The following is a 12,345-nucleotide window of genomic DNA, read 5'->3' on the forward strand; positions in this document are numbered from 1 at the left end:
CCCAACACCCCAGAGATCACAGCCAGGGTCCCAGTCACCAGGGCAGCATGAAGCAACACATGTGAGCTAATAGGGCTCCAGGACACAGGAGCAGAGGAACCACCCAGCACACTGAACCAGATCAACCAGACACACTGCCTCCCTCTCCGGCTCACTGCACCGTAGCCTGGAGACCGATACTCCTGGATAACCTCGGGATGCGAGGAAACTAGACCGGCATGCTACTCCCACACTGCAAGCGCTCGTGGGTGATCATCTCCAATTTGACTTCTGTTCCCAATCCAAATTTCCCCCTGGCCTGTACCGGTCATGGCCTCCTAATAATCCAGTGTGAGGCAGCTACAGTGTGTGTATAGAGGCTCAGTGCAGTGTGAGGCAGCTACAGTGTGTGTATAGAGGCTCAGTGCAGTGTGAGGCAGCCCTAGAGTGTGTATAGAGGCTCAATGCAGTGTGAGGCAGCTATAGTGTGTGTATAGAGGCTCAGTGCAGTGTGAGGCAGCCCCAGTGTGTGTGTATAGAGGCTCAGTGCAGTGTGAGGCAGCTACAGTGTGTGTATAGAGGCTCAGTGCAGTGTGAGGCAGCTACAGTGTGTGTATAGAGGCTCAATGCAGTGTGAGGCAGCTACAGTGTGTGTACAGAGGCTCAGTGCAGTGTGAGGCAGCCCCAGTGTGTGTGTATAGAGGCTCAGTGCAGTGTGAGGCAGCTACAGTGTGTGTATAGAGGCTCAGTGCAGTGTGAGGCAGCTACAGTGTGTGTACAGAGGCTCAGTGCAGTGTGAGGCAGCCCCAGTGTGTGTGTATAGAGGCTCAGTGCAGTGTGAGGCAGCTACAGTGAGTGAGTCTCTACATCAATCCCAGCTGACATGACTCCTTTTACAGTTCTGAATAGGATTCCCCCTTTCATCCACAAGGGGGCACTGTGGTGTGATAAACCGTGGTCCCCATCCTGGACACCCTGGTCCGACACAAGCCCACCCACAGTGCTGGCGAAGAGTGACCAGTGGCGTGCCATTGTTTGACAGGCACAGACCGGACTGGAACTGCCCAAGCATGGAAGTTGGGCGTTATTATCAGTACAACCACCTAGGAAAATCAGTTCTGAACAATAAACATCTGCTGGGTGTCTGGGTGCCACAGTGAGCACAGGATTCACCTGGAGCCACCTTGTGGAGAGAAGTGGAAATACACATTTTGGGGGGGGGGGAGAGATTGGCTCTTATTCAATAAGCTTGAAAACGTGATTTAAATACAAGTAAAGGTTTTATTGTCTTATCAGTGAGAGTACACGGTGAATATAAGATATTAGTGCAAAATATATATATCTCTGCCATTGATATATACTCTGTGGGGGCAAAAAACTATAGCTATTAATAATTAAATAATACCACAGTATGCAAGTGCACTTGACAGAAAGTGTGAATTTCTGTTAGTGGAATAACCCCAGGATGTACAGGAGAGTGTGCAGGGCAAATCTGTCAGTGGGTATGGTGTACAGGAGAGTGTCACTGTGCACAGATCTGTGTTCTGTCAGTGGGTATGGCGTACAGGAGAGTGTCACTGTGCACAGATCTGTGTTCTGGCAGTGGGTATGGCGTACAGGAGAGTGTCACTGTGCACAGATCTCTGTGTTCTGTCAGTGGGTATGGCTTACAGGAGAGTGTCACTGTGCACAGATCTGTGTTCTGTCAGTGGGTATGGCTTACAGGAGAGTGTCACTGTGCACAGATCTGTGTTCTGTCAGTGGGTATGGCGTACGGGAGAGTGTCACTGTGCACAGATCTGTGTTCTGTCAGTGGGTATGGCTTACGGGAGAGTGTCACTGTGCACAGATCTCTGTGTTCTGTCAGTGGGTATGGCTTACGGGAGAGTGTCACTGTGCACAGATCTGTGTTCTGTCAGTGGGTATGGTGTACAGGAGAGTGTCACTGTGCACAGATCTGTGTTCTGTCAGTGGGTATGGCGTACAGGAGAGTGTCACTGTGCACAGATCTGTGTTCCGGCAGTGGGTATGGCGTACAGGAGAGTGTCACTGTGCACAGATCTGTGTTCTGTCAGTGGGTATGGCTTACAGGAGAGTGTCACTGTGCACAGATCTGTGTTCTGTCAGTGGGTATGGCGCACAGGAGAGTGTCACTGTGCACAGATCTGTGTTCTGTCAGTGGGTATGGCGTACAGGAGAGTGTCACTGTGCACAGATCTCTGTGTTCTGTCAGTGGGTATGGCGTACAGAAGAGTGTCACTGTGCACAGATCTGTGTTCTGGCAGTGGGTATGGCGTACAGGAGAGTGTCACTGTGCACAGATCTGTGTTCTGGCAGTGGGTATGGCGTACAGGAGAGTGTCACTGTGCACAGATCTGTGTTCCGTCAGTGGGTATGGCGTACGGGAGAGTGTCACTGTGCACAGATCTGTGTTCTGTCAGTGGGTATGGTGTACAGGAGAGTGTTAATGTAGATAGAACTGCAATTCATCGTTTGTCTTTGTTTTTTCTTTCCTGGCCTTTGGCCGCCCACATAGACATAGAATAGAGATAAAGGACTTTTAGAGATGAAAGACTGTGCGAGCAGACGGACGCTGACAGCGCTGTGCTGGACTCCAGCTCTGCTGTTCCGGACCCTCAGTGAGCAGGCAGCCCCTCGGCTTCAGCCTGGCGATGCTGTGTGCGTCTGCTCGCGCAGGAGTCCGCGTGCGGTGATCGGAAAGGCGCGTGACGCAGTGCGGGTGTCATGCATGTCGTTACGCAGAGAACTGATGAATCCAGCAGCACCCCCCACCCTCCCTCCCCCCACAGCTCAGAAGGCAGGGCACTTCTTGTCGTCCAGGGAGGCAGTTGCTATGGTGACCGCCTCCAGCTTCGTGCCGTAGATGCAGCTCGCCCGTTTCTGGGCTGGCATTTTGCAACAGCTCCGCTTGTCACTCCAGCTCTCTATCTTCTTTGCGCACAGCAACACGGGCAGCACTCGAACCTGCAACCATAGCACTGCTCTTAGCTCTTTCGGTTCATTGCCACAGACGGGTGGATCTCAGCCAGCTGTTTCTGGAAAGAAGCCAGGGTATCGGCTTCAAGAGCATGGCTGGACAGCCTGTTCCACACTCCCACCACCCTTTATGCAAAGTAGTGCCTCCTGCTGTTTGGTACAAGGCTGCCGGGGCCACTGTGAGGTGGGAAGCTGAGCACTGCCCACCCTCCAGCCCAGCTAATTTGGGCGGAGTGGTGGCACTGTGGCTCAGGATCTGCGCCTGTGGCTGGAAGGTTGCCGGTTCAAATCCCGCGGCCAATCCTACTCCATTAGGCCCCTGAGCAAGGCCCTTCACCCCAGCTGCTCCAGGGGCGCCATATCAATGGCTGACCCTGTGCTCTGACCCCCAGTTTCTCTCCCTGTCTGTGTGTCTCATGGAGAGCAAGCTGGGGTCTGCGAAAAGACGAATTCTTGATACAAGAAATTGTATAGGGCCAATAAAGTGATCTTATCTTAATTTGATCAATTAAAATGACCACTGACCTCTTTTTGAGCGCAGGCGGTTCTGTCGGCCACTGACTGGGAGCAGCACCGAGTCTTCAGCCTCTGCAGCAGGTGGGGCAATGGGATCCTGTAAAACACACACAGTTACAACGCCCACAGGCTCCAGAGAGCTCGGACTGCACGCGTCCCAGTTCCTGTGCAGGTGCTCCTCCCCAGCTCAGGCCCAGAATACACCAGTACAAGCTGAGCTGGAACAAACACTTTCTGACATACGCTGCCCCCCCTCCCCGTGGATCAGAACTGGGGTCCCCTGTGGGTCTCCTGCTCTTGCTGATCAGGACTGGGGTCCATTGCAGGTCTCCAGCTCTAGCAGATCAGGACGGGGGACCCCTGTATGTCTCCTGCTCAGGACCGGGGGCCCCTGTGTGTCTCCTGCTCTGGCGGATTAGGACGGGGGACCCCTGTATGTCTCTTGCTCAGGACTGGGGGCCCCTGTGTGTCTCCTGCTCTGGCGGAACAGGATGGGGGACCCCTGTATGTCTCTTGCTCAGGACTGGGGGCCCCTGTGTGTCTCCTGCTCTGGCGGATCAGGACGGGGGACCCCTGTATGTCTCTTGCTCAGGACTGGGGGCCCCTGTGTGTCTCCTGCTCAGGACTGGGGGCCCCTGTGTGTCTCCTGCTCTGTCCGATCAGGACGGGGGGCTTCGCTCACTTTCTGGACATCAGCTTGTGCTGCCTGCAGATGGCCTCCACGGCGGCGGGGCTGACGGTGGCCAGGTTGAGCTGCGTGACCTCGTGGTCGTAGGCCGGGTAGGGGGCGTCGTCGGCGAAGCAGCGGTGCCGTTTCTGCCCTTTCATCAGGCAGCAGCGGAACGGAGTGTCCTTCACCTGCAGCTCCTGCTCACAGAAGTCGTCCATCGCCTTCCTCCACTGGGGGGCAGAGAGAGGGGGGATCCACTGGGACTCTACAGCCTTTCACTGGCTGCCAGAGGCCAGAACCCCTACCAGCACGAGGCCCTGCTCAGCCCGGGAGAGCAGCGTGCAGCCCTGGAGGATCCTGGGATACCGCGCGTCAGTGGGCATCTCTCCCCGGCCTCATGGCAGTGCAGCAACTGTTCGGGTTCCAGTAAAGGATCAGGAACGGACCCGGCACCCCCTGCGGGATCGCGGGTGAGCAAACCCCTTTCTATCCGAAGGTTGACCCCCCTGCCCTGCCCGGCTCCTGCAGTACCCCCGAACTGACACCCCGTGCCGTACCTTCTTGTCGGCGCACTCCACCAGGTCCCTCTTGCCCTTGCAGCAGGGCTTCAGCGCCGCCTCCAGCTGCCGCAGGGCCTCCAGGCGGCGGTCCAGCCGGCCGGGCGCGGCGCCGAGCGGGCACTGGGACCAGGCCGTGAGCCGGAACTTGCGCAGGCGACAGGCCAGGCCGATGTTGGCGGCGGAGGGGCGGCCGGGGGGGAAGCCGAGGGCGCCACGCTGGGCCTCCGTGAAGGCCCTGGGCTCCGGGATCGCTGCCGACAAGGCGGGGAGTGAGCTGGAAGAGGGGGACAGCGCAGACACGAGGGTGAACGGTGCCCCCCGCTGTTTCCACACACACGCGCACACTCCCGCCTTGTCTTTACCTTGAGCAGGCGAGGGGGTCGAAGGTGAAGCCCGGGATTTCGGGGTCGTGCACAGGGGTCCCGTGAGTGACCTCCGGCCCCGTGGGGGGCAGGTAGGAGGGATTGGGGGCGTCTCCTGCGAAACAGTCCCACCGGGCGGCCCCTTCCTCGCGGCAGCAGTGGTGGTGTCGAGTCTTGATAGAGAACTCCTCCTCGCAGAACTGAGACAGAGACTCACGCCACTGCAGAGCGAGGGACAGAGTGGACAGAGTGGACATGGGGAGAGAGGACAGTCGACACTCTGAGAGAGTGGACAGAGGGAGAGCAGACAATGAGCAGACAGAGAGAGTGGACAGAGGGAGAAAGAGGACAGTGGACAGAGAGAGTGGACAGAGGGAGAAAGTGGACAGTGGACACTCAGAGAGAGAGTGGACAGAGGGAGAAAGAGGGCAGTGGACACTCAGAGAGAGAGTGGACAGAGGGAGAAAGAGGACAGTGGACAGAGGGAGAGGACAGTGGATACTCAAAGAGAGATTGGACAGAGGGAGAGAGAAGGTGATAATTACAGCCTGTTGTGCGCAGCACAGCTTCACTGCGCTGTTGCCGTGGCAGCAGACTTGGTACCAGGATTCCAGGCGGTTGATGGTGTCGCCGTAGCGACGCAGGTGGCTGAAGCCTGTGTGGGGCAGGGAGTCGGGGGGGTAGCGGGGCCGCCGGTCTCCGTAGCGACAGATGTTGAGGAGGTTGTCGGTGAAGGGCTGTGCCGGGGGGAAGGGGACCTGAGGCTCCCGGGAAGCGCGAGGAGAGAACGCGGGGACTGGGGGAGAAGTGGACAGGGACAGGAGCAGAGAGAGCAAGTGACAGGAGGTTCAAGGCCTTCCAGAATGCAGCTGCTGTTTCCCACTAATTCTGTCATCAGTATCGGCAGCAGATCCATACCTGACACTTTCGAAAAGGACGGGACCAGCTCCGACTCCCTCTGCAACAGCACACCGTCTCCACCTGGGCAAAGGAAACACTGCTGGCTCTCACTCTACAGGGAATGTTCTGGGGTCACCTATCTCCGGCCCCCCCGACACTGGCTGCAGGAGTGCTCCGGGTTCTTAAAAAGAGAGGAGATGGACCCCCTCGCCCAGGCCACTCCCCCACAGCCAGCCAGAGGGGGCGCTGTAGGCGGCACCCCAGCCAGCCTCCTACCCTGTGATCTGCTGCTGCCCCACTACACAGGAGATACGCACCCCGGAGTCTGACATTCTGCACTTCTGTGAGGTCAAAGGGCACCTCCTTCTGGATCACATCCGGGTCATAGTCGAAGAGATCTGGGCACAACAGTAAAGGTGTTAGTAAAGCTCTGCTCTCAGGTGTGTGATCAGGGGTAGCTCTGCTCTCAGGTGTGTGATCAGGTGTAGCTCTGCTCTCAGGTGTGTAATCAGGTGTAGCTCTGCTCTCTGGTGTGTGACCAGGTGTAGCCCTGCTCTCAGGTGTGTGATCAGGTGTAGCCCTGCTCTCAGGTGTGTGATCAGGTGTAGCTCTGCTCTCAGGTGTGTAATCAGGTGTAGCTCTGCTCTCAGGTGTGTGATCAGGTGTAGCTCTGCTCTCAGGTGTGTGATCAGGTGTAGCTCTGCTCTCAGGTGTGTAATCAGGTGTAGCTCTGCTCTCTGGTGTGTGACCAGGTGTAGCCCTGCTCTCAGGTGTGTGATCAGGTGTAGCCCTGCTCTCAGGTGTGTGATCAGGGGTAGCTCTGCTCTCAGGTGTGTGATCAGGTGTAGCTCTGCTCTCAGGTGTGTAATCAGGTGTAGCTCTGCTCTCAGGTGTGTAATCAGGTGTACTGCTGCAGGCGGGTGTATAAACCATTTGAAAAGAAAATATAAAAAGCCAAATATTGGACAACATATTGGTACCTTCAAATTCCAACACACTGTCCAAGGTCACCTCTCTCTGGGTCATATCAGGGTCAAACTGAGGCACCCCTAAACACACAGACAGCCTCATCACTGGACCTTATATCCAACTGACTATGTGCTCTTCAGCCAGTCGAGCACATAACGTTTAAATGAGAAGAAATTCAGTCATTTGCCAGTCAAGCCCATTTGGTAAAATGGATGGATTAAAATTGACTTATTTTATGTTGCCATGGTTTCAAACAACATGTATATTGTTTTTCTTTACTGCTCTGTACTGTGCTTTTACCCTGATCTCACTGGGCTTTACTGCACTGTACTGTGCTTTTACCCTGATCTCACTGGGCTCTACTGCTCTGTACCATGCTTTTACCCTGATCTCACTGGGCTTTACTGCACTGTACTGTGCTTTTACCCTGATCTCACTGGGCTTTACTGCTCTGTACTGTGCTTTTACCCTGATCTCACTGGGCTTTACTGCACTGTACTGCGCTTTTACCCTGATCTCACGGGGCTTTACTGCACTGTACTGCGCTTTTACCCTGATCTCACTGGGCTTTACTGCTCTGTACTGTGCTTTTACCCTGATCTCACTGGGCTTTACTGCACTGTATTGTGCTTTTACCCTGATCTCTCTGGGCTTTACAGGTTATTGACTGTTTTATCCTGACATACTGAAAAAAAGGAACTGCTGTGTCACTGTCCTTCAGTGTGCACAGTTATTATATACCATAGTTTACCACAGTGTGTTATAGTGTATAACAGTATATACCACAGTTTACCGTGGTATTATAGTGTACTACAGTATAAACTACAATTTACCAGAGTGTGTTATTGTGCATTATAGTATAAACCATATTTTACCACTGTTATACAGTAGTTTATTACAGTATTTACCACACAGCTTACCACAGTATGTTATAGTGCACTACAGTATAAACAATATTACATAACCATGAATGCATGTGTTTATGAACATGATTGTCAGTGTGGAAACAACATCTGAGAAAACATTCTGACAAAAACAGCAACTTCAGAATTACATTTTTTTTAAACCAGATGGCATCTGCTTTTTATGAAAGCACACTGCTGCCATCAAAGAAAAAAATCCTATTATCTCATATCTCATGATTACATACGATCTCACGTGCTGTATATGCATTTGTGCTCTGTGCGAGGGTGTGGTTTCTGTACTATAGTATGTGTTTGTGTGTGTGCAGTATTTGTACTGTGTGTGAGGGTGCAGTATTGTTTACTGTTTGTGTGAGTGTAGTATATTTGTACTGCGTGTGAGGGTGCAGTATTGTTTACTGAGTGTGTGAGTGTAGTATATTTGTACTGTGTGTGAGGGTGCAGTATTGTTTACTGAGTGTGTGAGTGTAGTATATTTGTACTGCGTGTGAGGGTGCAGTATTGTTTACTGAGTGTGTGAGTGTAGTATATTTGTACTGCGTGTGAGGGTGCAGTATTGTTTACTGAGTGTGTGAGTGTAGTATATTTGTACTGCGTGTGAGGGTGCAGTATTGTTTACTGAGTGTGTGAGTGTAGTATATTTGTACTGTGTGAGGGTGCAGTATTGTTTACTGAGTGTGTGAGTGTAGTATATTTGTACTGTGTGAGGGTGCAGTATTGTTTACTGAGTGTGTGAGTGTAGTATATTTGTACTGTGTGAGGGTGCAGTATTGTTTACTGTGTGTGTGAGTGTAGTATATTTGTACTGGGTGTGAGGGTGCAGTATTGTTTACTGTGTGTGTGAGTGTAGTATATTTGTACTGGGTGTGAGGGTGCAGTATTGTTTACTGTGAGTGTGTAGTTTATTTGTACTGCGTGTGAGGGTGCAGGATTGTTTACTGTGTGTAGTTTATTTGTACTGTGAGTGAGGGTGCAGGATTGTTTATGTGTGTGAGAGTGTAGTGTATTTGTACTGTGTGCCAGGCTGGAGTGTATGTGTACTGTTTGTGAGGGTGTAGTGTGTTTGTACTGTGTGTGAGGCTGTAGTGTATGTGTACTGTGTGTGTGAGGGTGTAGTGTGTTTGTACTGTGTGTGAGGGCGCAGTGTATGTGTACTGTGTGTGTGAGGGCGCAGTGTATGTGTACTGTGTGTGAGGGCGCAGTGTATGTGTACTGTGTGTGAGGGCGCAGTGTATGTGTACTGTGTGTGTTACTGTGCTCGCCCTCTCTGGAATGCAGTTCGGCAAAGACGTCATTCGCCCGCAGGCGCGCGCTGGGCGTCCCCGAGTCTCGGGAGCCCCCGACAGCACGAGACGGGCTGGAGCGGGTTAACCCCGCGCGGAGCCGGGCAGGCGGGCAGAAGCGGGGCACTCACCTTGCTGCGACTCTCCGCTGCGAGCCAGCGAGGCGAACACCCAGCAGAGCAGAACAGCAGCAGCCCGCATGGTCAAGCCGAGAGCAGTCTACCGCTCGCTCCTTCTGTCGGTACCGGAGCCGAGCCGAGCCCGAGCTCTGTCCGGTTTTCTGTCCCTGGGGGGGGGGAAAAAACACAAGAACGTCGTCCTTTCTGGCCTCTCCCCCCACTCCCTCTGCGAAGTGGTGTTGTCCTGTCGCGGGAGGAAAGTGCGCAGTGCTGGCGCGGAGCTGCGAGCGGAGTTCTCGGGCAGGAAAACAAACACACAGGCGCGCGTGAGCTCGGGCTGCTCGCTCTCCGCCTCTCGCGGCGCGCAGGGGAGACTCCTGACACTGACTCATCGCCGGCGGGGTCCTCCTGCTCCCGTCAGCGACCGTCACTTCTCACCCGGAGCTCCCTTCCCATCCACGCTTTTTAGCACGCGTGGGTTCCGGAATCCGGACTCCCACGCGGTCGGAGAGAGACTCCAAACGTTTCACTGAACTGTCTGGCAAACTACGATTATATTATCGAAGTGTATGCAAAGATTATACGTTATATATATTTTTTTAAAATGCTAACCCTGTATAGTAAGTCACTTTGGATAAAATATTTAAGAAATTATAGTATTTACACTACAGCACAGTACAGAGATGTACAGCCCAGTGAGATCAGGGTAAAAGCGCAGTACAGTGCAGTAAAGCCCAGTGAGATCAGGGTAAAAGCACAGTACAGTGCAGTAAAGCTCATTGAGATCAGGGTAAAAGCACAGTACAGTGTAGTTAAGCCAAGTGAGATCAGGGTAAAAGCACAGTACAGTGCAGTACAGCCCAGTGAGATCAGGGCAAAAGCACAGTACAGAGCAGTACAGCCCAGTGAGATCAGGGTAAAAGCACAGTACAGTGCAGTAAACCTCAGTGAGATCAGGGTAAAAGCCCAGTACAGTGCAGTACAGCCCAATGAGATCAGGGTAAAAGCCCAGTACAGTGCAGTTAAGCCCAGTGAGATCAGGGTAAAAGCACAGTACAGTGCAGTGAGGCCCAGTGAGATCAGGGTAAAAGCACAGTACAGTGCAGTAAAGCCCAGTGAGATCAGGGTAAAAGCACAGCAGAGTACAGTACAGTGCAGTACAGCCCAGTGAGATCAGGGTAAAAGCCCAGTACAGTGCAGTTAAACCCAGTGAGATCAGGGTAAAAGCCCAGTACAGTGCAATTAAGCCCAGTGAGATCAGGGTAAAAGCACAGTACAGTGCAGTACAGCCCAGTGAGATCAGGGTAAAAGCACAGTACAGTGCAGTAAAGCCCAGTGAGATCAGGGTAAAAGCAGAGTACAGTGCAGTACAGCCCAGTGAGATCAGGGTAAAAGCCCAGTACAGTGCAGTTAAGCCCAGTGAGATCAGGGTAAAAGCCCAGTACAGTGCAGTAAAGCCCAGTGAGATCAGGGTAAAAGCCCAGTACAGTGCAATTAAGCCCAGTGAGATCAGGGTAAAAGCACAGTACAGTGCAGTACAGCCCAGTGAGATCAGGGTAAAAGCACAGTACAGTGCAGTACAGCCCAGTGAGATCAGGGTAAAAGCACAGTACAGAGCAGTACAGCCCAGTGAGATCAGGGTAAAAGCACAGTACAGTGCAGTAAAGCTCATTAAGATCAGGGTAAAAGCACAGTACAGAGCAAATCCTGACATTTAGTTTGCTTTTTTACTGTGGCCCCAGTCACCAGATGAGCCTCCTCAAGCTCAGTGGTTCCTATTTTGTATCTACATGTGGCAGCTCTCCTGCGTGCGTGTAACTCTGCTCTGAGTTATGAGTGTGCAATGTCCTCTGCCAGAGGGCTGCCCGATTCTGAATTCTGCAGAAATTCCTCTGACTCACGCCTGCTGCGCCAGTATCCAGGTCATCTGTGTGGATCTGGAGGGCCAGTCTTCCTAATGGCAGCACTCTGGGAAAAAGCACGATACTGACATGCCAGCTCAGCCACGGACTTCTGTTCCAGGAAGAACATTGCATGATCTCCCCTTCCAGAAAGACCTTCCAGAAAATATCTCGCAATGCATTAGCAGGAATCCATGAAACAATCTCTTCCATCCAGAAGTTGTATAATTTATATTTTCCAGGCTACACAGCCAAAGGAGTGTGTGTGATTCTGTGGATGTGTGTCAGAGAGCGAGTATCTCTGTCTCCCTGTGTGTGTGTCTGCATGTCAGTGTCTCTGTCAGTGTGTAAGTGTGCGTTTCCGTGTCAGTGTGTGTCTGTGTCTCTGTCAGTATGTGTGTCTGTGTGTAAATGTGTTTGTGTGTCTGTATGTGTGTCTCTGTCAGTGTTTGTGTGCCTGTGTGTTTCTCTGTCAGTGTGTATGCGTTTGTCATCCACACATGCAATACGAGATCTCTGGCTCTTATCTGTGTTGGATGATGTCTAACTCTTGGCTTTTTTTCCAATATTACACAAAAAGCTGAACAAATCCCCACCAGAGAGCGAATTCCTGAGAACTGGCCATCAGACGTCAGTGGAAAATAGGCGAGGGAGAGGAGAGAGGAGGGAGAGGCTCAGGGAGAGGAGAGAGGAGGGAGAGGAGAGAAGAGGGAGAGGAGAGAGGAGGGAGAGGCTCAGGGAGAGGAGAGAGGAGGGAGAGGCTCAGGGAGAGGAGAGAGAGGAGAGAGGGGAGGGACAGGCTTGACACAGGTCAGGCCTTCCCTGACCAATTATAGTTTAAAAGGAAGCACAGAAAGAGAGAGAGACAGGCAGAGGGAGTGAGACAGCAGGGGGAGAGTGACAGAGGGAGTGAGACAGCAGGGGGAGAGTGACAGAGCGAGTGAGACAGGCAGAGGAAGAGTGACAGAGGGAGTGAGACAGCAGGGGGAGAGTGACAGGCAGAGGAAGAGTGACAGAGGGAGTGAGACAGCAGTGGGAGAGTGACAGAGGGAGTGAGACAGCAGAGGGAGTGAGACAGGCAGAGGAAGAGTGACAGAGAGAATGAGACAGGCAGAGGAAGAGTGACAGAGGGAGTGAGACAGCAGAGGGAGTGAGACAGAGGGAGT

The 12,345-nt window shown here is 52.9% G+C and overlaps 1 protein-coding gene across 2 annotated transcripts; it reads right to left on the minus strand.

Annotated features, from left to right (window-relative positions):
* Positions 1–1,240: 1,240 nt before the first annotated feature.
* Positions 1,241–9,732, minus strand: ecm1a (extracellular matrix protein 1a). Of its 2 annotated transcripts, XM_088905650.1 has the most exons (10): positions 9,291–9,732; positions 6,965–7,033; positions 6,302–6,382; positions 6,003–6,065; positions 5,630–5,880; positions 5,085–5,305; positions 4,720–4,996; positions 4,175–4,392; positions 3,502–3,589; positions 1,241–2,964 (listed from the first exon to the last, which is right to left on the minus strand). In XM_088905650.1, the coding sequence occupies exons 1-10, from the start codon at positions 9,358–9,360 to the stop codon at positions 2,791–2,793; spliced, it is 1,512 nt and encodes a 503-aa protein (XP_088761776.1). In that variant the 5' UTR covers positions 9,361–9,732; the 3' UTR covers positions 1,241–2,790. The 2 variants fall into 2 exon arrangements, with proteins under 2 accessions (XP_088761776.1, XP_088761777.1); XM_088905651.1 differs by lacking the exon at positions 6,965–7,033 and having other exon boundaries at positions 9,291–9,628.
* Between the last annotated feature and the right edge of the window lie 2,613 nt (positions 9,733–12,345).

The sequence above is a fragment of the Atractosteus spatula genome, chromosome 25 (genome assembly GCF_055471065.1).
Source record: "Atractosteus spatula isolate fAtrSpa1 chromosome 25, fAtrSpa1.hap1, whole genome shotgun sequence".
In the NCBI taxonomy this organism is placed as follows: Eukaryota; Metazoa; Chordata; class Actinopteri; order Semionotiformes; family Lepisosteidae; genus Atractosteus; species Atractosteus spatula.